The sequence below is a fragment of the Chiloscyllium punctatum genome, chromosome 22 (assembly GCF_047496795.1).
Source record: "Chiloscyllium punctatum isolate Juve2018m chromosome 22, sChiPun1.3, whole genome shotgun sequence".
Lineage (NCBI taxonomy): Eukaryota > Metazoa > Chordata > Chondrichthyes > Orectolobiformes > Hemiscylliidae > Chiloscyllium > Chiloscyllium punctatum.
The window spans coordinates 46805711-46828359 of NC_092760.1; the positions used below are offsets into that span (position 1 = coordinate 46805711).

The following is a 22649-nucleotide window of genomic DNA, read 5'->3' on the forward strand; positions in this document are numbered from 1 at the left end:
GGGAGTGACAAAGAAGCACAGAGGCTGCAAAATGCTAGCAGTTATGAGCAGATAAAATGTGCCTGCAATGCTAAAGGTTGTAGTCCATCAGCCTTGGTGAGATGTGTGTGAAGTGGCATAGTTTGCCAGAGCAAGTAATGGCCCTGTGATTGTAAGGTAGCAGAGAGAAAAGATAGTCCCACTTAACCCTGTAGAGCCTTGGAAATCTGTGGCCTTTCTGCATTGCTTGCTGCCCCACTTCTCAGTGGAGACAGCACTGACCTATGCTGCAATGTCTACCCAGGCTGGTTGGGGCTGATGGGATGACTTCCTTATCAGGTCAGCCAGGAAGAAAATAGATCTTTTCTTGGTTACTCCACCCAGCAGTGCCAATGTTAAACCTGAGAGCATGTTTGGCTGCCTTAAGTTCCATTGGTTTGGATTCGTAGGAATAATCACCACATGATGGGCATTTCTTGGCTTGCAACATCTGAAGAGGCAGAGAGTTAGCCTTTAAGTATGGTGCCTGAACCTTCAGGCCTGACAGGTCTCCTCCATGTCAAGATCCTCCAGCCAAGTTGGCACGTGATTCACCAAGTAAATCTCAACATCACACTTGCATAGATAATAAGCTAAGAAGCATATGATCAGTGATATAACCTGGACTGGGAATTGGCAGATAGCATGCCAACCAAATGCATGGGACCATTCTTTAAAATTCAAATGGGAAAATTCCACCCATTGTATTTAGTTTTGTGTGTTCCTTACAGAAAGATATCAAGATCACAAAGAGGTGAAATAATATCTGCTTGAATAAAAGAGCTAATTGGAGTGATGGTTCACTTAACTGTCCATTAATTTGGAATGAATAAATATTGGTCAGTAAAGATACGGGTCAATCTGCTATATTGCATATTTCATTAATGCGAATTTGCTATAACATGGTTGATGAATTGGGGAACACTGTTTCCTAAAAACAAGCTTTTAAAGCTTGCATTGGTTATAACCCAGTTCAAGCTCCATTCGTTTAAATGGTGCTGCTATTATGCAATTTTCTTATAACATGAGATTGCATGAGAACGGCACTACCATGTTATAGCAGAACCTCTGTATATGACATTATTTTTAATATAAGTCCTCTTTTGTGCTAAAATTAATTTGCAGGCATTTGTATATTGCTTCTTATATTTAATTGCTATTGTCTTGTTTTGTATTGATTCACATAATGCTTCATATATTAAATTCATTTTGTGCTATGCGTTACAATCTCTGTAGAGACCTCTGTAATAGCCGAAAGGACAACATAACAGAATTTCACATTTTATGATATAGCAAAAGTCTAAAAGCACTATTGACTAAACATTATATTCCTAATCTACTTCCACATCCTTGGCAAGATGAGCATCCCCTTCTTGATTAATTTCTGGTCAAGGAAATCTGTGGGTGATCTTCTAAACCTCCCACCAATTCAGGCTGTTAAGTGATCAATTAACAATACTTAAGAACGTCAACCTGTCTTCTTTGCAATTAGCTGCCTTCCTGGCTGTCAACGAAGATGGTTAGTTTTTCAACAGGGCAACTGTCTGCTAGCTAAAGGTGGTGGCCTCCAATGATGCCATTTGGGAGCAATTGGAGGCATGGGTAGGATGCAAGAGGGTAGCTCCTGAAAACTGGACCCCTTCCCACAAACACCCCCTCTTCCTCACTTTGTCCTGAACTTCACCTGACAAGACAAAAATGACTTTTCTTCTATAGACTCTGGAATGGTCACTGTTGATTGGAAAGTAGGAAATGTTATCCCAGCATTAAAGAAAAGAGCAAGAGAGAAAGCAGGGAACTGCAGATCTGCTAGCCATACATCAGTAATAGAGAAAATGCTGGATTCTGTGAGAAAGGGTAGCATAAATAAATATTTTTTTTCTTCTTGTGTTTCATTTTCCTTTTCTCCCTCAACACCTTCCCCAGTACCCATGTCATGTGTGTGCAGATGTAGGACCCAGTGAAGAACAACAAGTGTATAAATCTTTATTTATATTCCACCACCAGAAAGAAAGGAAACTCCAGAGTGACCAGTGACAACCAGTGTCCTTCTTGACAAAGGGCTATGCTGCGTGATCAAAGAAGTGAAGGGGAGGGCAGGAATTAAATCAAAATAGAGTTGGACGGGGAAACAAAACACTTCACTCTCTGTGGAAAACTGAAGGAAACCCATGCAAAACATGAGGAGAATGTGTAAATATCACACGAAAAGCTACCTAAAGGCAGAATTGAACCCAGGTCCCTGGTACTGAGAGGCAGCAGTGCTAACCACTGAGCCATCATGTTGCCCCAATAAACATTTTATATGGTCATGAACTAATTAGGCCTTGTCAGCATAATTTGCAAAGGATAAATTATGTTTGACAAACTTGTTGGAGTTTTTTTTTGAAGAAGCTACTTAAAAGTTTAAAAAGTGTGAATGAATGCACTAAATGTAGATTTTCAGAGGTCTTTATCCATCACAGGAGACTGGTTAGTGAGATTGAAGCATATAGGATAGAAGTTACTGTAATGACATGGCTTAATGATTCACTAACAGACAGAAAACTGAGGGTAATGATAATTGGGTCATTCTCACATTGATAGACAGCGACTAGTGGATAAGTACTTGGGCCCAACTCTGCACTATATGTATGAATGATTTGAAGGTCGGGAGCAAGTTTAATATTTCCAAATTTGCAAATGATAAAGTTAAGTAGGAATGTGTATTTTGAAAAAAATGTAAAGTGGCTTCAGGAGGGACTTGGCCAGGCTTAGAGTGGGCAAGACTATGCAGATGGAACATACTATGGAAAAGTTTGAGGTTATCCACCTGTATATGAAACAAATATTTCTTGCATGGCAAGAGGTTACCAACGGTTAACATACAGTTGCAGCCAGTTATTATGAAAGCTAATGGAATGCTTGCCTTTATTGCCAGAGGATTTGAGTACAGAAGTAGTGAAGTCTATTGTATAGGAGCTTGGTTGGACAGCACCTGGAGTACTGTGTGCAGTTTTCGAATTCCTACTTTGGGAAAGGTGATATCGCCATTGAGGGAGAGCAATGAGTATTCACTAGACTTGTTTCTGGGATGGTGGGACAGTCCTATGAATCGAGATTGGACAAATTGAGCCTGTACTCTCAAAAATTTTAAAGAATAAGGAGTTATCTCATTGAAACCCACAAAATAGTGAAAGGGTTAGATAGGGTAAATGCACTTAAAATTTCACTCCTATCTTGTGATGTCCTTACTTAGAGAATGTAGATCTAAGGGACACAAGTTAAAAATAAAGGGGATGCTACTGAGATCCTAAATGAGAATTGTTTTCATTTAGTGTTTTGTGAAACTTTTGAATTCTCTATGATGGAGGGCTGTGGAGGGTCAGTCTTTGAATATGTTTAGCGTAGGGTTTGAGTGATTTCTAATTACCAGTAGCATTCAGGGTTATAGGGATGGGGTAAATAAAAGGTACTGAAGTGTTCAATCTGTCAAGATTGTATTGAATGGTGGGGCAGGCTAAATGGGCTGGTACACCTACTTCTATTCCAATGTTTCTGCGTTGTTGCTGGTGTATCCCCTAGTGAGTAGGCCTCGATCGGTAATCTTTAGCCCTCTGAAGCTGTCAACCTCTGGCTGGCAGTTTCTAAAAAGCTGGGCAGCCAGTGGTTGAGGCCTGCAATTGGCCACAAAACTCACCCACGCTCACTTGTCAGCTCTTAAGGAGCTGAGAGGTGTGTAATCCCCTTAATTATCTGTGTGGTGGGGGAGGTGTGTTGTACTCTACATATCACGTGTGGTAAACGAAAATCAGAAAATTGAGCCCACAGTCTCAAAGAATCTAATAAACCTCATCATTGTTTCACATGCAAATTTGACAATAAGCTTCGGGGAAAATATCCCATCTTCATAGAACCTATCAGCTTGTACTGATATCTTTAACTGGTACAAAGCGAATAACATAGGAAAAACAATTAAAGCTATTTGTAGTTTGACCTTTTTAAAACCTCATTGCCACTGTTTGAGCACATCTGTCATATCTGTTTAACTGTCAGCTGCAAAGAAAGATAAAATGCAATTCATTTAAAAGGAATAAAGACCAAGACATTCAAGGCAATTACCCAAGTTCTTTAAAAAACTAAATTAATTGTTGGTTGCATTTAGTGACATGGAATAAATTAATATAACGAAACATTACACAATTTTTTTCCATTTAATGTACTCTTTGCAAAGAGTGGCCCATTTGGAAGAGGTATAAGCAGCTGTGCACACAAAGACTTCTTGGAAACATGCTAGTGTCTATCAGAGTTTAAAATAAATGTCACAAATTGAATATGTGAAAGGGGCCTCTAATTTCGGCTTTATTCAACTGAATCGCATCTCTTCAGAAACATCAGCTATTTCCCTGTTCCATTCAACTGTGTCTAAAATAATTTCAAACGTTAGCACCATTTTGCCCTGGCAAGTGTTCGATAATGTTGATTTCAGCAGAAATTTGAGGAGTAGCCATGCTTTTTTGTTGACATTGAAAATGGATGTAAAAGTGCATCGTTTCTAACTATATCCATTAATGAAGTAGCAAAAGAGCTTATCTTTGTCTTTAGTTGCATTTTAATTATTTTATTCAGGTGTCTATTTCAGAATATTTGCATGCTATTTTATTTAACTAATTTAAACCTGACATTGGTTTATAATTATTGGACCAATTTGCTAGCTAAGGCTTTCCTAACTATTTACTTTCTGAAATATTGATACAAATGCAATTTTTTCTGAGCATTTGTATGTTGTGATCAACAAACCAAAAAGTGCTGAGATCACAAGAACCAGGAATTATTCACTGACATCTGTGGGTTTTTTTGCTTCAGAAACCAACCACTGCAGTTATATATTTCATGAGCTGACACTTATCCTCTGTATAGAGTTTATATATTTTTTGATAAATTTATCCAAGTAAATTTGATATAAAGATTCCTGATGTTAACATTACACAACAGTTACAAATCACAACCACCTGATGAAGGAACGGTGCTCCGAAAGCTAGTGCTTCCAATTAAACCTGTTGGACTATAACCTGGCGTTGTGTGATTTGTAACTTTGTACATCCCAGTCAAACAACGGCAAGAACTTAATCTACTTTGAACATCCTGTGCAAACATCAAGGTTGAGGTGAAATCAAAGTTAATGTTTCAGGTCTGGTGACCCTTCCTCAGAAGTGATGGGATCTAGGAAAACGTCAGTTCATATGCAAAAGATAGGGTGGTGGGAGGGGGTAAGGAGTAACTGATAGGTGGGGATAGAGCCCAAAGAGAGAGAAGAACAGTTAGACAGACAAAGGAGTCAATAATGATCTGGCTAGGAGGGTGAATAGCTGTTAATGAAGACTGTTAGTAGCTAATAGTGGATGGCGTGTAATGGCAGAGCTGGTGTGTGTGGTAGGGCTTGGGGAAGTTCAGGCCCTAAAATTATTAAACTCGATATTGAGTCCGGAGGGTTGCAGGGTCCCAAAATGGAAAATGAGGTGTTGCACTTCCAGCTTGCGCTGAGCTTTACTGGAACACTGTAGCAAGCCTGGGTCCGAGATGTTAACCACAGAACAGGGTGATGTATTGAAGTGGCAGGCAACAGGAAGCTCAGGGTCTTTCTTGTAGGCAGACAAAGATGAACTCTGAATCAGAAGTTTGGGCCAGAGCATCTGGGTGGTGTAAGTAAAAAGGAACAGAATTACAATCTGATTATGATTTCCATGCCTTGAGAGATTTGCCTCCGAAGTGAGATGCACCAACACAATATTCATTGTAAACTATTTTCAGAAATTATTTAAATATTTTAACAATTATTTTTCATTTGAATTTCAACATTTATGTGCTTGTCGCAAATTATGTTCAGCAATGTTGGGACTGAACCTGACCAGAAATCATAATTTTTGGTCAGTTTCATGGACAGTTTCTTTCTGTGATTCCTATTGAGAGAAAATTCACTATTTTCCCAAGCTCACTTTGTTAACCACAGACTGTGCCACAAGGGCACCCTGAATATTGGATTCTCCCAATCACTGTAGGCGGAAATATTAGCCATTGTCTGAACGTTCTGAGCTTCTTGGCACCAGTGCCATCTTTAAAGCCCAGCCAAACCATGGCAGCACAAAGCTGCCCTGCACAGTTTGTTTTATCTGCTCTAACCATGTTGGACAAAATAATTGGCACCCCGATTTGCTGACAAGAAGCAGTAGGACCTGCTGGTTAGATGCATGTGTGCGGTTGCCATGGAGAATAGCCTGAGATGTTGGTGACTGATGGAGGGCCAGAGGAGTAGGTGGTGAGTTGGAGTAACCAGGATCCTGGTCTGACCTTCATGGTTACTCTCTAGTTTCTATGCAGCAGGTGAGAGAGTGGGAAACTGCACGTAATGAGGAAAGATGACATAAAGTTGAGGAAATTAATCTATGCTCATACATTCTAAAGGCCTCCCGCAATTTGCTGGTGAGAATCTTGTTTCACCATTCAACACTTTGATTGTAGAATGGGATTTTCTGCTGTTGATGCTGGGAAGCCCTTCATTTCCAATCACACATGATTCTCCCAGCTTTCTCACCAAGTCTATTTCATAGAGTCATTGAGATGTACAGCATGGAAATAGACCGTTTGGTGCAACTTGTCCAGGTATCCTAAATTGATCTAGTGCCATTTGACAACACTTGGCCAATATCCATCTGAATTCTTCCTATTCATATACCCATCCAGATACCTTTTTAAATGTTGTAATTGTACCAGCCTCCACCACCTCCTCTGATACCTCATGCCATATATGCACCACCCTCTATGTGAAAAAGGTGCCCCTTCGGTCCCTTTTAAATCTTTCCCCTCTCGCCCTAAACCTATGCCCTCTAGTTCTGGACTCCCTCACCCCAGTGAAAAGACCTTGTCTATTTACCCTATCCATGTCATTTAGAAACTGGGAAGATTTGGCCCTTTTTCTTTTCTAATGACCTAACAAAAATCAATTCAAAATCCACTGTTGTAAGCTGAACTACTGAACCACAATTCAACCCTCCCGTCAAATCAGAGTTGATCACTTTTGAAGGTTTTTATTTTTGTCTTGATTGCCCTTAATGTAACTGCATGATTGACTGCTGTAAAACTATTCAGTGATATCTGTAACTAATTTGTAATATAAATAACATTATATGGGAGCTGCAAATGCTAAGTTAAAGGCCACATATGGCTCTGATTCACTGTTACTAATTCCTGGTCTACAACCATCGTGCATCTTGTAGTGCTGCAGGCTAGAGCTTAAAAATGTGTTGCTGGAAAAGCGCAGCAGGTCAGGCAGCATCAAAGGAGCAGGAGAATCGACGTTTCGGGCATAAGTCCTTCTTCAGTCATTCCTGAAGAAGGGCTTATGCCCGAAACGTCGATTCTCCTGCTCCTTTGATGCTGCCTGACCTGCTGTGTTTTTCCAGCAGCACTTTTTTAAGCTCTGATCTCCAGCATCTGCAGTCCTCACTTTCTCCCTGTGCTGCAGGCTAGGCCTGTCAATGCTTCCACTGAGTGCCTGAGTTTCAGATGCCCAAATACTGCTGCTGAAGCACCACAGCAGATTAAGGAGGGAAGGAGCTAGCAACTGAACAACGTTGATGAAGAAGCCCTGGTATTTGGAACCACACATACCTTGAAGGCTGGAAGAGACTTGGATTTAGTACATGGTGAGCCATTAGACATTGTCAGCTCACCTAATATGAGGTAGCAGACACATACTGTTGCAGCGGACTCAAATAACAATCTAAATGAAGCAGGAGGCAGGATACTGTTAAGCCACACAGTCTCCCATTTAAAACAGAGGTGAGGATTATTTTTCTCTCTTTCAAAGAATCATTAACCTTAATTCATTACCGAAGAGATCAATGGAGATTGATGCATGAAATTGAGGGAAGGGTGAGTTAGACAGAGTGTTAATTGTTAACAAGGGCAGATGGGAGAGTGGGGTTAAGGCAATGATCAGATCAGCCAGAATGTTAGAGAATGATGGAGCACTCTCAAGGGCCTAAGTGGTCTCATCCCATTTCCATTCCATTTTGTTTTTAATTGCACTACTTTCTCTCTATAAGAGGCAAATGTAGTCATTAATTTTGACATAAGTCACCTCTTACTGTATCCCAGGTATATTTTGGACTTTTAAAAAGGACCTTCCTACATCTGCTAGATAAAGTTTATCATGGCAATAGAGAAGACAAAGAGAATCCTCTTTTAATGAAGGAAGAGAAACTGCATGTAATAAAGACCAAGAAAATTTACAGTGACAAATGCCAATAAGCCTCTTATATAGCTCAGATTCAAAGAAAATCCTTTTTCCAAGCAATTGACAAAAGTGATTGATACTTGTAGCAGAAAGTTTCATTTCTTTTCTTGTCAATCATTTGTAATAATCACACAAATCCTTGCTGGGTATTAAACTTAATGAAACACGGATACCAAATTCTACATTTTGGTCCCCTAACACTTCAGTCTTTCTTTCGGAGGGTTCTACACAGAGCAGGATAAGATGTGACATTTCCATATCCCAGTAAGAAGCTGAGTGGGAGGAAATGTTCTCATATCACAATCTACATCGTTTTGTTTTGTTCCAATTTCTAAGCATTTTTCTATACCCATCATTGCAGTTACCTACTGACTCCATATTGTACAATCACTGCATTTTGACCTTCTGTGACATCATTTGATTTTTAAAGTATGTCCCCTCCATGTGGTTAAATGGTTCTGGGAGGGGTGGGTAGTCATTATTTAATCCTGGTGCTCCAACCAGCATGGTATAAGCAGACTTGATGTTATTTTCCTGAATGCAAACCTTGTATCTTCTCAATCAAGTGATACACTTTCCACTACTACAGACAACCACAGATATACAATTTGACTTAAATATCCTCTTACAGTATCTGAATATTCATTCTACTAATAAAAAGGACTGCTTCGCCTCTGTTAGATAAATATTACCAAAGAAATTGAGAAAAGAAAAAGAATCCTCTAACTAATCAGATTAAACCTATTTTGAGAACATCGTTCAATCAATTTACAGGGCAATTTTCACAGAAAATAGTGTTGACTTATAGAAAATACTGGATTTGTACTAATTAACAGTTTGCTTTTGGAAATAAGGTGTTATGAAAGATTATTACCACTAGTAAGTTAATTATGTCTATGAAATGTTGTGTGGATGATAATAGAGTTTTAAGTCTGCTCTGTCAGTTCACCACATCAAATTTCATTTGACCATCATCTGTCAGTAGCAGTCTGGGTCCTTTAACAAAATGTTGTGTATCTTAAAAATGCTCAGTCTAGATGGGATCCTAGTTTAAAAGAAAAAAAATGTGCTTTTGCACTGAGCTTGAGTGCATGTAAGCAGAGAATGCATTGACATATCCACCATCCGATTACTTATACAGCCTTTATTGTCATTTGCACTCGAATGAGTACAGTGCAATACTTGTTATGTCGCCTCTCATCTAAGGTACAGATACTTTAAGTGTTGTCACAGCATTTAAATAGTAAAAAAAAAAGTTAGATTAGCATTGGAAGACAGAGTTTGAAATGTCCAGAATGATGATAAAAGTGACTAAAAGTACTCCAGTTCTAGTCTTTTCCAACATAAGTCTGTGCCTGCCAGGCTTCAGAACTTGAGGCCATGGTGCCTCCTGTTCTCAATTGAAATGTCAGGAACGACAATTAAACACATACCTTTAAACTATCCTGCTGCTATTTCAGTAAGGTTCACCGATTTTATTTGGTCGTCTACTGTGAATCTGGAAAAGGAGTTCTAAATCTCTGAATCTTGTCATAACCACTCGGGAGAAACCGAGGCTGTTCTAGATGAAGCAAATTGGCATAAATGCCAATGAGGAATGATAGAGCTATTTACAGACAGTGAAACTGTTTCACAAATTGACAGACTTTATGAAGCTCTTTCCCATCATTCTTCATCATTTAACGTCCCACTTCTGGATCCTCCAACCAATTAGGGAGTGTGCACCCAATGACATGTAGGATCTGTCAAAGAAAGGATTTGTAATTAAAGGAATATGGATTGCAAGGGCTTTCTGACATTTGGACAATTGAAACTACAGTAACAACAGGAGTGGAGAGGAGAACTAAGAAAACTGGTACCTGGAAATCCTACTGTGGGGTCTGAGGATCTGCAGACTGGAAGATTCCAAGCTAGCAAGCAGCAAAGGGTTAGGGGGTGGCCCTCAGCTGATATGCACCTTTCCAGTCACGGACAAGGGCTGACGATCTACTCCACTGAGAGGTGCAGCTTGTGCCAGGAGGCTGAAGATCCTAACAATGATCTCTTAAGAGAAGCTAAGCTTCTTGAGGCAATGATGACAAGACATGATCTTTTGATCTTTTGCCTGCAGTCCCTTCCAGCTGGGTTTGTCTTTCCCGTCTGCCCTATGAAGGGACATGCAGCAGATGAGAGGCAATTAGTGCTGCCGTTGTTGATATTGCTCCTGATGCTGGTGGTGCTGTTGGCATTCATCTTGCTTCCTCTTTGCCCTTCATTTTCCCTTGTGTGGCTTCAAAAGGCAACTACAGCATTTCCACTAAAAAACACAGCTGAAGAAATATGGCAAGAAAATTACTCAATAGGTTTCAAATCGATTAAAAGTGGCAAACTTGTTGGCCTTTCCATATTCCTAAAAATATTTAAGTGGCAATAAGACAATACTTGCGCTCTCCCATTGTAACTAGTTCACTAATATAATCCCATGCTTATCAGTTGTATTTTCAACTAATAGCTTCCTACAAGTTAACTGTGCATTACTACAAAGACAACATACCTTTTAACTTTTCATTAAGACTTTCATTTTGGTGTTCTTGAATTTACTCAGCATCCATTTTTGTCTGATTGTATCTCTGTAAATTACCTTAAAATGGTCTTTACACATGAAAGGTCTATATAAATTTAAATTCCTGCCTGAACATTATTCCTGGTTAAAAGGAAATCTGAAACCTTTCAGTGATTTTGTGTAATATGAATATGTCTTTAAAGAAAAGTAAAGAATTACTGACTGGATTTTTTGTCATGTCTGGTCTGTTGGCACAGAGTGAATGCAGCATATTTTTCCTAGATTCATCATACTTTCCTCCTTTCACAGCAACCAAAGATGTTGAAACGAATGGTGGTCTACAACTCGTCGTTTTGTTCTCAAGGAAAGCACGTAAATAATCACGGGCTTTTATCGTAATTTTCTTGATTCTATTCTGAATGCATTCTTTTGATGTAGACTTTCCAAATGAAGTAACTCTTGAGTTATCTCCTTCCTTTGGTTAGCTGCTCATATTATTTCGCTTTCAATTCTATGCATTCCCTGAGCTCGACCTAGTGTGGGATATGATTGTCTAGTGATTTTATATTGTATACCAAACATCTTGCATTCCGCTCTCCTTGCATTAATGACAATTTGTCTTTGCCCTTTTATATTATTGATTTTGCCTCCAAATGAGTAACTCAACCCGGAGTGACCAAAAGCATGTCGAAATTTTACATTTCTCCCACTCCCACACATCTGTGTGATTCTAGAAACCAGTACAACCATGTCAAAATCCTCAAAAAGAACTCTCCCAGTGATGTTTTAAGTAACATCTTTTCAATATAGAAAACAAAACGTGCATTTATATACCTCTTTAATGACCACATGTTGTCCAAAAGCATTTTGCAACCAATTCAATGCATTTGAAGTGTGGTCAACATTGTAATGTAGGAATACATGTGTAAAATTTCATCAAATTGCCACTTCTGTCAGATTGTCCTAATATTGTGATATTGATTCAAATTAACAATAGTTGAAAGAAACTTCAAAATACAAAAATTAGCAAGGGACATATTAACTGACAATTTGACTTTATTCCTTTTTAATCAATTTTATTAGTTACACGGAGCAGATAAAAGTTTTGGATGCATTGCCTTTTCTCAAGTAAATTTCAGAATTAATTTTCTGCCTATTACAATATTAGTAAAAAGTCAGTTTGTAAGTTTATGGAAAATGCATATCTGACTCCTTGTTGGAGAAGGCTTAGAGAATGATTTTCAATCAATTTATTGTTAAATATATTGTATTTCTCAAAGGTTTTACTGATTTATACAGAGCTCAGTGGTTCTGTACTAGGTCAGTTCTGAACTAGCCATTCCCACCTGAGGAAATAGTCAAATTTCGGTAGTTGTTCTCAGAACCACTAGGCTGGGAGCCTAGAAGTGACTTGGGTCTCTGCTCCTGATTACAATTCCGTAATCCCCAGCTAAAAAGCTGATGTGTATAGAAAAATTGTAGAAGAGCTTTGTTGTGAAGCTTCAATGTTTGAATAATGTTTATCTTCAATTTGCCAATGAAAATCTGGATTGTGGTTTGGTTGCCCTTTTACAAAAAGTAAACCTTCTGTAAACATTTAGAAAAATTTACCCAATAACCATATTATCATCCTGTCCTCCCAAATTCTCATCTTCAAGTCATTTGGTTGACTCCAGAGTTGGGAGGATTTGGCTTATGAGGAGAGATTGAGTAGACTAGGATTATATTTATTGGAATTTAGAAGAATGAGGGGGGATCCTATAGAAACATATAAAATTATGAAGGGAATAGATAAGATAGAAGTGGAGAGGGTGTTTCCACTGGCAGGTGAAATTAGGACAATAGGCCATAGCTAATACTGAATTGAGAAGGAACTTCTTCACCCAGATGGTTGTGAGTATATGGTATTCCCTGTCCAGTGAAATAGTTGAGGCTTCCTCATTGAATGTTTTTAAAGCTAAGATAGATAATTGGTTTGAACAGTAAAGGATCAAGGATTATGGTGAGAGGGTGGGTAAGTGGAGCTGAGTCCACAAAAAGATCATCCATGATCTTATTGAGTAGTGAAACAGGCTTGAAGGGACAGATGGCCCACTCATGCTCCTAGTTCTTAAATTCTTAAATTCTTAAATCTCTTTTAGCGTGACCTATAACCTCTGTTGTCATGTGGTCTCAATCACTGACTCAATCACTATCTCTGATTTCAACTCTGTATGTTCTCAAGGCCTTCCAATTACACTTCCTCTGTTAACTCACTAATCACGAACAAGAGCTTTATTTCCAGAGGTTATCAGCTTCCTGCCTATCCACCATTTGTTCCGTTATTCATTAACATAGCTCTTCAGCTTTCATTTCCCCAACTTCTTGAAATTCTTTTCACTTTTTCTATAGCCTTTGATGTGCCAAATAAGCTAGTCTTCTTCAACGTCTCTGTTCTATTTTCCAGCTCATGGTGACGTACTGCACTTTTACCTGTTTATTTGTAACCAGAGCTCCTTCAGCAACTGCTTCTCATCCTATCAGTACCTTTACCTCCAAGAGCTCTAGCCGTGATTCCCTCCTTTCACCCTTCAACATGCTGCCTCTTGTTTATACCATCTGCAGATGTAGATTCAACTTCCAAAAGTATGCAAATAACACTTGCTTCTACCTGTCCACCACCTCTGACTCTTCCTTTGCCTTTGTGCTTTCTGATGACACATCTGGCAGTTTTAAGCCATAATTTCTTGAAGAGAAATACGAGGAAAATGAAAACAAAACCAAAATATTGCAGAGGCCACAAATCTGGAACAAAAACATAAAATGCCAGACGTGCTCAGCAGTAAAGAGTTATTGTTTTATTGTTTTATGTCAGTGATCTTTGATAACAGTTTCTGTTTATGTATTGGAAGTCTGCATTTTTTGATCTGTGGTCCCACCACAAATACTGTGTTCGTTTTAACAATTTCACCTTGTTTCTCATCCATTGTTTCAGTCTGTAAGATTGTCCACAGCTTTAACATTTTGTTCAACCCATATTAAGCACCTGATTCCATATTCCTTCCATCACAAAGGTCACTCACTTCTAATTCAATAGCATCACCAACTTCCACCCTTATTCTAGCTCTAATGTAACATGGGATAGTAGAAGTTGAAACCCTCGACCTATTTAAAAGGTGGCATCATTCATATATCAAGTGCTGTGGTTTGCAAGGCGAGATCAAATGCTGAAAAGTGGGATTATGCTAAATGGTATTTTTTTTAGCCAGCACAGACACAATTGGTCTAGTGGCCTCTTTGTATGCTTCTATGTTTCTATGTGGACTAATAATTTGCTCACCCCTCCTAATTGCTCCTCCATTAGGACAGCAGTTGGATAAAAGCCATATAAATGCAAATTGTTGTGCTTGAAGGAAGGTCATCCGGGAGAATTGATAGAGAGTAATTGATGCATAATCTAACAACTTCAAGGAAGGAAAAGAGAAAGTTGGCATGCAAAACAAAACATATTCAGTGCTCAGTAAATCTTGCCAAAACTCATGAAAGAAATGTTTGCATCTCAAGTGGTTCTTACATATCAACAAAAATACTGTGCTTTGAAATGACCTGATAATCAGTGTGCATGAGAAAGAGGTGAATGCAGTCTTTAAAAAAAAGATTGATAGCAATAACTTCAAAAAGCAATGACTGAGGCAATTGTCACAGTCAACTAGCTCATTTATTTTGTATATCAACTGGCTCATCATAAGAGATGGAATACCATGTATTAAATAAAGTTGTGGATAACAGTGTCCTTCCCTTTGACTGTCAGGTGAAATTACAGCACACGGAAATAAATGCAAATGTTGCCTTAGAGGGAGATGTTTTCAATCTACAGAATCATTTCCTTGTACCTTGTTTCAGATCCGACAAGTTTCTTCAGTTAAACAAAGGATGATTGACACATATACATATTTGTTATGAAATTTCTTCGAAATTTGACGACTGATTTGCCTTTTAATAAAGAAATGAGAAAGAAATCAGTTAGCATTGTGAACTAAAATGTAAACAAACTTAACCAATTGTTGTGCTCTTTAACGGAAAACTATGTAATGATATTTACAATTGCAAAACATAGTGTGGATAATACAGAGATAAACAATTGATCTGTCAATGTATTAATATGAAACTGCAATTTCACTAAACCTGGGGTTGAAGGCAAGAAAACAAAACAAGAGGCCATATTAACACAACGACACCATAAACATGTAATGTGAAAAGTAATTTGTCATGGTTTCTTGTCATCACAGGGCTTCCAGAAGTACGTGGAGGACTTTGATCCTTATTCCATGGTAAGCAATGCAGCTAATTACAAGCTAGAGATCAGTTACCACAGCAACAAAATGAGAAACTACTTAGGGAAGGGGTAATTGAGGTGAGAAAGTCTTGAGAGGAGTTCTTTATGACTGAAAGATATTCCATCTATAGATTGATTCATCTAGTACAAGTTGGAAATGTGTGTTATTATAATGCTCATTATTCTGTTCATGTGTTCCTTGAAAAGTGATTAAGTGTCACAACAATGTCTGATTTCATGTGCTGGTTGTGAAATAGTTTGTGTCGGTTGTGGAACACTTTTGAACACCCAGATGATGACGATAATGTGTTTACCTTGCACTCTGACATTGCAGTACTTTGTGCATAACTCAGAAGTAACTTGCGATCAGCTGGATGTTGATCATGTGGAGTTGATCAACTTTAAAGCTACCAATATTAATCAACCTTTTCAATTTCATATTTGTATCAATTTGACAGTATTAATGCAATACAAAGACTGCACAAAGAGCTCATGAAACAGCTGTACTCCAGACCAGTTTTGGTTTTTTAAGAAGTGGTCTCCCTGATTAAACACTGTAATAGCAGGGAGTAGGTAATATTAATTTCAAGGAAAAAATGGAAAAAGTCCCATTTGTTGACATTAAGCTAGTAGTTATCTGCAGACAATGTCAATAAAGCATAGAAGATAGAATCCACAAGCTTCAGATCTTTTTTGCAGCAGATTTTAATCAACCCCAGTGATTTGATCTTTCACATGGATTGACATCATGACTCAGATTGTAATCATTTCACTTTACCATTGTCCGCAGATGTTTGCATTTTAACTGGCCTGGGATGAGGAATTTGTTTCTATGAAACACCCTTGATAGGGATTTCAAGAACTAGATGAGCAGGCCATTTAACTATCTATATCTTTAACCAATCAGAATGAAAACATAGAACATAGAACAGTACAGCATAGGAACAGGCCCTTCAACCCATGATGTTGTGCCGAACAGGACACCAAGTTCAACTAATCCCTTCTGCCTGCATTTGTTCTATATCACTCCATTCCTTGCATACTCATGTGCTTATCTAAAAGTCCCTTCCATGCCTCTATCGTACCTGCCTCCGCCACCACTCCTGGCAGTGCGTTCCTGACCCCTACCACTCTCTGTGTCCCTCACATCTTCTTTGAACTTTCCTCCTCTCACCATAATGCATGCCTCTAGTATTGGCCATTTCAATTCTGGTAAAAAAAATTCTGACCGTCGACTCTATCCATGCATCTCATCATTTTATAGACTTGTACCAAGTCTCCTCTCAGGACATCTTAATGGGATGCACAGGGTTTGAAGCAGCAAGTCTAAGTTAGTGATAAAAAGATGAGATGAAAAGGCAAATATTTATCCCAGGCAAAAATAAAAAAAGTAAAATGAATTGGAATCTTTTTAAGTATCCAAGAATGATGAAAGTCTGAAGTGATCATCACATGTAAATATTAATTTTTAAGGTCATATGGAACTGAGTCAATGAAAGCAAATGATACAATATACTTGTAAGTATAAGCAACTTATGTGAGTAGGAGCAGTGAGCTTTAATAATTAAATAAAGTCAGGCGAATAAACATGAATGGCTTATGTAAATGACAGTGCACAATGACAGCTTTGTGTAGAGAGGAGAGCTCTGGGTATAGTGACTAGAGACATGTTGGTTGCAGGGACTCTGTGATAAATCAAGAAGAAAGTTCAAAGTATCTGTGTGCGGCTTTTTAAGCAGCGAGCATGTTGTCATTTTACATCCTGATTCGCTGGCTTTTATGATGTAAAATGTGGAAAACAATTTTCAATTTCCATCATCTGATTTTGATATCTGATACCTTTCATTAATTAATTTTTTTTTAAAGAGAATATGCTGGGTTAAGATGGCTGTAGTGTTTACTTGACCAGATTGAACTCAGCACATGAAACTGCTGTGAGATAACAATGGGAGTCTGAACCTCCGTCAGACATGAAGAAACTCCTGTCTCCTATTTTTGATTTAAGTCTTTCTAGAAGTTTCATATATTGGAATGAAAGTTGCCTACAGATTATTCATCTTAAAGACACATTGACGTCAAACATAGAAACACCCAAGTATACTATATTTCAGGCAAACAAGTTTAGGGCAGAGCAAAGGAAAAATGCTTTTGTAACAACAAAATTCGAAGAATCTTGCTCCCTTCACACCTGTTTCCCATAACCTCACCTTATTTTTTTTGCGTAAGTAAAAATTCTCTTTATTTCATTCAAGAAAATCTTGCAATTGCCTTATCCATTTTGACCTAAATAACAAAGTGTTTAATTGAATTATGATATAATTGCTAAAAAGAAATAAAATATGTATTGTGACTAACCAAGCAAGTTAATAGAAGGGAACTGATTCAGTCCACCTGACCTGATTGTCACATGACCAATAATGCCAGTGAGTAAATCAAAGACTCTCAACCATCATCATCAAAACGTATGGCACTGGAAAAGCACAGCATTTGAAAGATCACTTTGAAATTGAGATTTGATGAGTTCAGAATGTGAAAGACCAGGAACAGAAGTCTCATAATGGATTGCCAATCAGCGAAGTTTGCTTGGTTGAGTAATGCCTTCCCTGATGCACTAATGGAGACTGTGAGGAATTGCAGAGAGTCATGTTTGCTCCTTGGTGAAAGGAAGACTTGCAACAGAATCTTCTTTGGCATGGCTGGAAATGGCACAGTATACTACCTGCAGGAACATTGTGCCAGGCTGATGGATTCAATGCACAAAACACTTTAATGATCGCGTAGATCAAGAAAGGTGAGTACTGTTTCACATTCTCTTGCATCTACAATGCACCACATCCACAAACTTCCACTCCCTCCACACTGACATGCAATAGCAGCAGTAAGTACCATCTACAAGATGCAGTGCAGAAATTCACCATGGCTCTTCGGTTAGTACCTTTCATATCCATCACCACTTCTATCTGGAAAGAGCTATCAGAGCAGTGCTACCTGCAAGTTCCCCTCCAAGTCATTCACTATCCAGACTTGGAAATATATTGCTGTCCCTCCAGCAAGTGACATTCCCATCCCATATACTTTTTAAAAAGCACCTTTTCCCAAACCCTCACTCAACCTTCTCACATCTAATTAATCACATCATTCCTTATTCCCACTTAGCTTGCACACTCGTCTATCGTTCCCTTTCCATTAACTCCCTCATAAGCTCATCCATTGCTTACCCTCCTTATGTAATGTCATATCTGTTGCCAAATGTTCTCTTTCCATTAATTAACATATTTCCACAGATCCTAGAATTATGGTCTGGTAAACCTAAGGTTCAGACTTACCATCACTCTTAGCGATAAATTGCATAGCTTTAGCTAATCACCTGAGTACACTTGGGGCTCTCCAAGTTTTGCTTTTGTTAACCTCTGTCTAAAACTTTTGTCAACTTGAGTCTAAACCTTTTGATCTTGGGAAGATGGTAGCTATCTTTACAACAAGAGGATGTGCACATATTATTAGCTAATATGTACAAGATGATTAGGGGGTTAGATAGGGTTGACAGTGAGAACCTTTTTCCACGTATGGAGTCAGCTATTACAAGGGGGCATAGCTTTAAATTAAGGGGGGGTAGATATAGGACTGATGTTAGGGGTAGGTTCTTCACTCAGCGAGTCGTAAGTTCATGGAATGCCCTGCCAGTAGCAGTGGTGGACTCTCCCTCTTTATGGGTATTTAAGCGGGCATTGGATAGGCATATGGAGGATAGTGGGCTAGTGTAGGTTAGGTGGGCTTTGATCGGCGCAACATCGAGGGCCGAAGGGCCTGTACTGCCCTGTATTCTTCTATGTTCTATGTTCTAAACCAAAAATCAGTGTGTGGGTTTTCTGGTTTCTTTAAGTTTTGATGGTGAGTTTCTATGTATTAATATCAAACTGAGCAAAAGCAGTTTTTAAAAGTTTGGCTCTAGATGATCCTGATTTATACCTGGTAATAAAAATAACAGCAGTCTGGCATTTTTCCTTCTATAGACCAGAAAAAATGTGCAAAATGATGAACAAACACATTTACAGTTTAAAAATAAATTAGGTGCAGCTAATGACACATAGAAGCAGTCCCTTTTTCCCCATGTAAATAACAAATTAACAAGTATATAGACAACTCTCATGTGACACACTTAGAGAGACTGATTAATGTGGTTTGCAATTCTTTAAGTGCTCTCTGTTCCTATAATTAAATGTGTTTTCATTGCTTGGTGAAGAAGTTCAATCCGTTTAAGTATCTTTCTCATGTTTATTATAGCAGGAAGTTCCAGGTGCATTTGATATTTGTGCTGACTTTGCTTGCAATGGGGTAACATTTGCAGAAGCAGACTGGTTCTCTGCACTTCTAGATAATGGGAAGGTATAATCAAACACACGAGAAAATTAGCAATGGTAATTGACTACTATTCAGTAGCCCTTCCTGGAAAATGTACACGTGGATGTCAAATGATTACTGGAAGCAAAATATAGCATGAAGAATAACTTCTTTAAAATGATTTGGCAACAGCCCTGTATTAGTTTTTATTGTGCCCCCATTTATTTCATGCCCCTGTAAAGGGAAATGAATCTGAACTTCAATGAATGTAATTCAACAGTATATTGCGCAATATGTAAGAGTAGAGAAGCATTCGGAGAAAAAGATTTGAATTATGGAGAAAACTCCCATTGTGTTTAAAAACATATTTTGACACAATTGTAAAGAGATCAAAAGATTTTCCTGCAATGGCTGAAACAATATGCCAAACCATTCAATTCAGACTCAAATCCTTAAATGTTAGCAACTAAGTTGCTTGTTGCAATCCTACATTACTTAGGTTAAAAAGCGTGATTAACCAAAAGATTTTATGATGGCACTCTGCCTAACAAGCCATTGTTAATGTCACAGTTATCTCCTAATTTTATGTTATCCATTGAGTGTTCAGTGATAATCATGCATACCAACTGTTATATTATGGTACAGATACCAGACAAGACAGACCTGTGCTTTAAACCAGTTAGGTAGCATCAGAACAAATGACATTCCAGAGTAAAGTCATTCTATCTGTGTAATGGAGTGTATAGCCAATCAGAGCTGAAAATGTGTTGCTGGAAAAGCGCAGCAGGTCAGGCAGCATCCAAGGAGCAGGAGAATCGACATTTCGGGCATGAGCCCTTCTTCAGTGTTTCATATGGCAACCACACTGGTGGTTTGAGGCCCAAACCATTGCCTTAGTTAACATTTAGTGAGGGCTAAACTTCTTTCCACCTAGTTTAACAGCTTATGCTATTGCTAGTGGAGTTCCGGACTACTCTTCACTGTTACTGTTATTCCTATCCTCAAAGGTCAGTAACCTAATCTGGTGCAGTACCTTCCAAATGCAGCTTGAAATAAGATATGGATGAGGGGGAATGAATGGGAATGGAAGTAAGATGTATAGAAGCCCCCAGTGGATGGCAATGAAAAGCAAATTACATATCCCTTTATTGAATGCCAGATTAAAAATAAACTTCAATTGTTGTTATCCGAGTTAGATGCTCATTCTAAGAGCTCTGGTAAGCCAGAGTAAATAGAGTGAATGAGAATAGAATGTAATAAAACAGACTGGATATTGAAAAACCGAGGAATGGATCATAGTGAAAGAACGGTGAATAACAATAAATGACGAGACTAATGACATTGAAAGAGGAACATATGATAATAGAGAGGGTAGAGTGAGAAGTTTTGAAAAGGTGGATCAAATACAAAACAACCTCGATTATCTGAACATCAATTATCCAAATTTTGGATTATCCGAACAAGATCTCAAAGTCCCGGATAAATGCTATCCATTATCCGAACAATCCATTATCCAAACTCTCATTTATCCAAACAACAAAACTCCCCACCTGGCTTGTTTGGATAGTTGAGTTTGTTCTGTATGTGGTTAAGGAATCTATAGCAACGAAGGAGAGGCAATGAGTCTCAGTGAACAAATAAGAAACAATAAAAACAAAGAAAAATGGAAGATCATGGGTGACAACAAAGGAAGGAGCTGAATTGTAAGTGTGGGAGGAGGAGACATGTTACAACAAAACAGATATTTTTAAAAAAATTTCCGTGTGTTGTCAATGTCATTGGCAAGCTCAGCATTCGTTCCTTATCCCTTGAGAAGCTAATGGTGATCTACCTCCCTGAATGAATGCAGTCCATTTGTTCGGTCCATCAACAATGCTGTTGGGAAATTCACAGTAACAAAGAAATTACCAATTAGCACTAGCCAAGAGCAGCACAGAGAATGTGAGAGGAAAGAAAGGGCTACATGGAGAAGAAGATATTAGTTTGAACTGCTGAATGGGAGATTACCTCAGTGCACAAAGCTAATAGAATTACTCTGACTGCATTGAAAAGAGATGTGAGTGCTATGTTGAATTGAAAGTGGTGCAAAGTAAATGTCAGAATGAACTGAGCTGTGTTAGAAAGAGAGCAATACCCATAGTAACATTACATGTCCGATGATTGCTGGGCCCAATTGATATAAACAATTTAATTTCAGCAGTGTGCTGATTGTGTGTCATTGAGAAAATGATCCCTGGGTGTTCTTAAAGGTGCCACAAAAGGGAGTATCTTCAACCTCGCCTCTTCCAAACAAGACACCTAAAAAGCCACTGTTAATTACCATTGTAAATGTTTTGAGGTTCAAAATGTGCAATGAATTGAATAAGAAACTAGAATTTTAAAGTTTGCATCTAAAGACAACTAGTATTGATAACAACCTGATAAATGTTTGATGATCATGATTTATCATATCAATTAACCATGCACTTCTATTAATTGTTCAACAATGACACAATTTGCAGTATAATATGTTTAAAACAAAAGAGAGTGAATAGCACTGAGACTTTCCAAGAGATAAATCTTATGGCTTCCGCAGCAAACTAGTTAAAACTGGGTCTTGATGGGGTAGTATTGTAAATTAGTCAGCTTGCCACCTTCATTCCCACCTTTGACCTGTCAGTAGTTGGTTTCTTAGGGGCTGGAATGTCCCTCTTAGCTGGGTGGCCACATGGCATAGTTTTGCATACGCCAATCCTTAGCACTGCTTGTAGTCTCAGGAGTGGGAACTACTCTCTTCAGGCACTGATTGGATCATAGAACTGCCAACCAATCAAATTGGACACCAACTTTTTCTAACCATGAGGGGGTAAAACATTCAATCGGTTCCAATTATTGCTATGGATAGTCAGATTTCACATTACTGAAGTGCTAATCAGCTGTTAGCTGTAGGTTGGGGCAATTGGGTAATTTATCCTCCTATAAAATCCATCCCTAGGTCTATACCACCACCATATTTGTAGGTAGAGTTTTGACACCAGTGTAAATTGAGAAAGGTGATTCCATTGTCACTCTTAATAGAGCAATGAGGCATATAATATAAAATTCATTCAATGCTGCTATTGAGTCAACTTAAATACACCACACCTTATTTTCCTGTGATTAAATAGTGCAAATAATAA

The 22649-nt window shown here is 38.3% G+C and overlaps 1 protein-coding gene across 3 annotated transcripts in view; it reads left to right on the forward strand.

The window, feature by feature from the left end:
• The window catches only part of ush1c (Usher syndrome 1C), a 205414-nt gene that overhangs the window by 146330 nt on the left and 36435 nt on the right, over positions 1 to 22649 (forward strand). For 2 of the 3 annotated variants that reach the window (XM_072592221.1, XM_072592222.1), the window contains 2 exons: positions 11145 to 11207; positions 15104 to 15145. In XM_072592221.1, the coding sequence (XP_072448322.1) occupies positions 11145 to 11207; positions 15104 to 15145 (105 nt within the window). The remainder of the gene's footprint in view (positions 1 to 11144; positions 11208 to 15103; positions 15146 to 22649) is intronic. The other variant, XM_072592223.1, reaches the window with a different exon arrangement.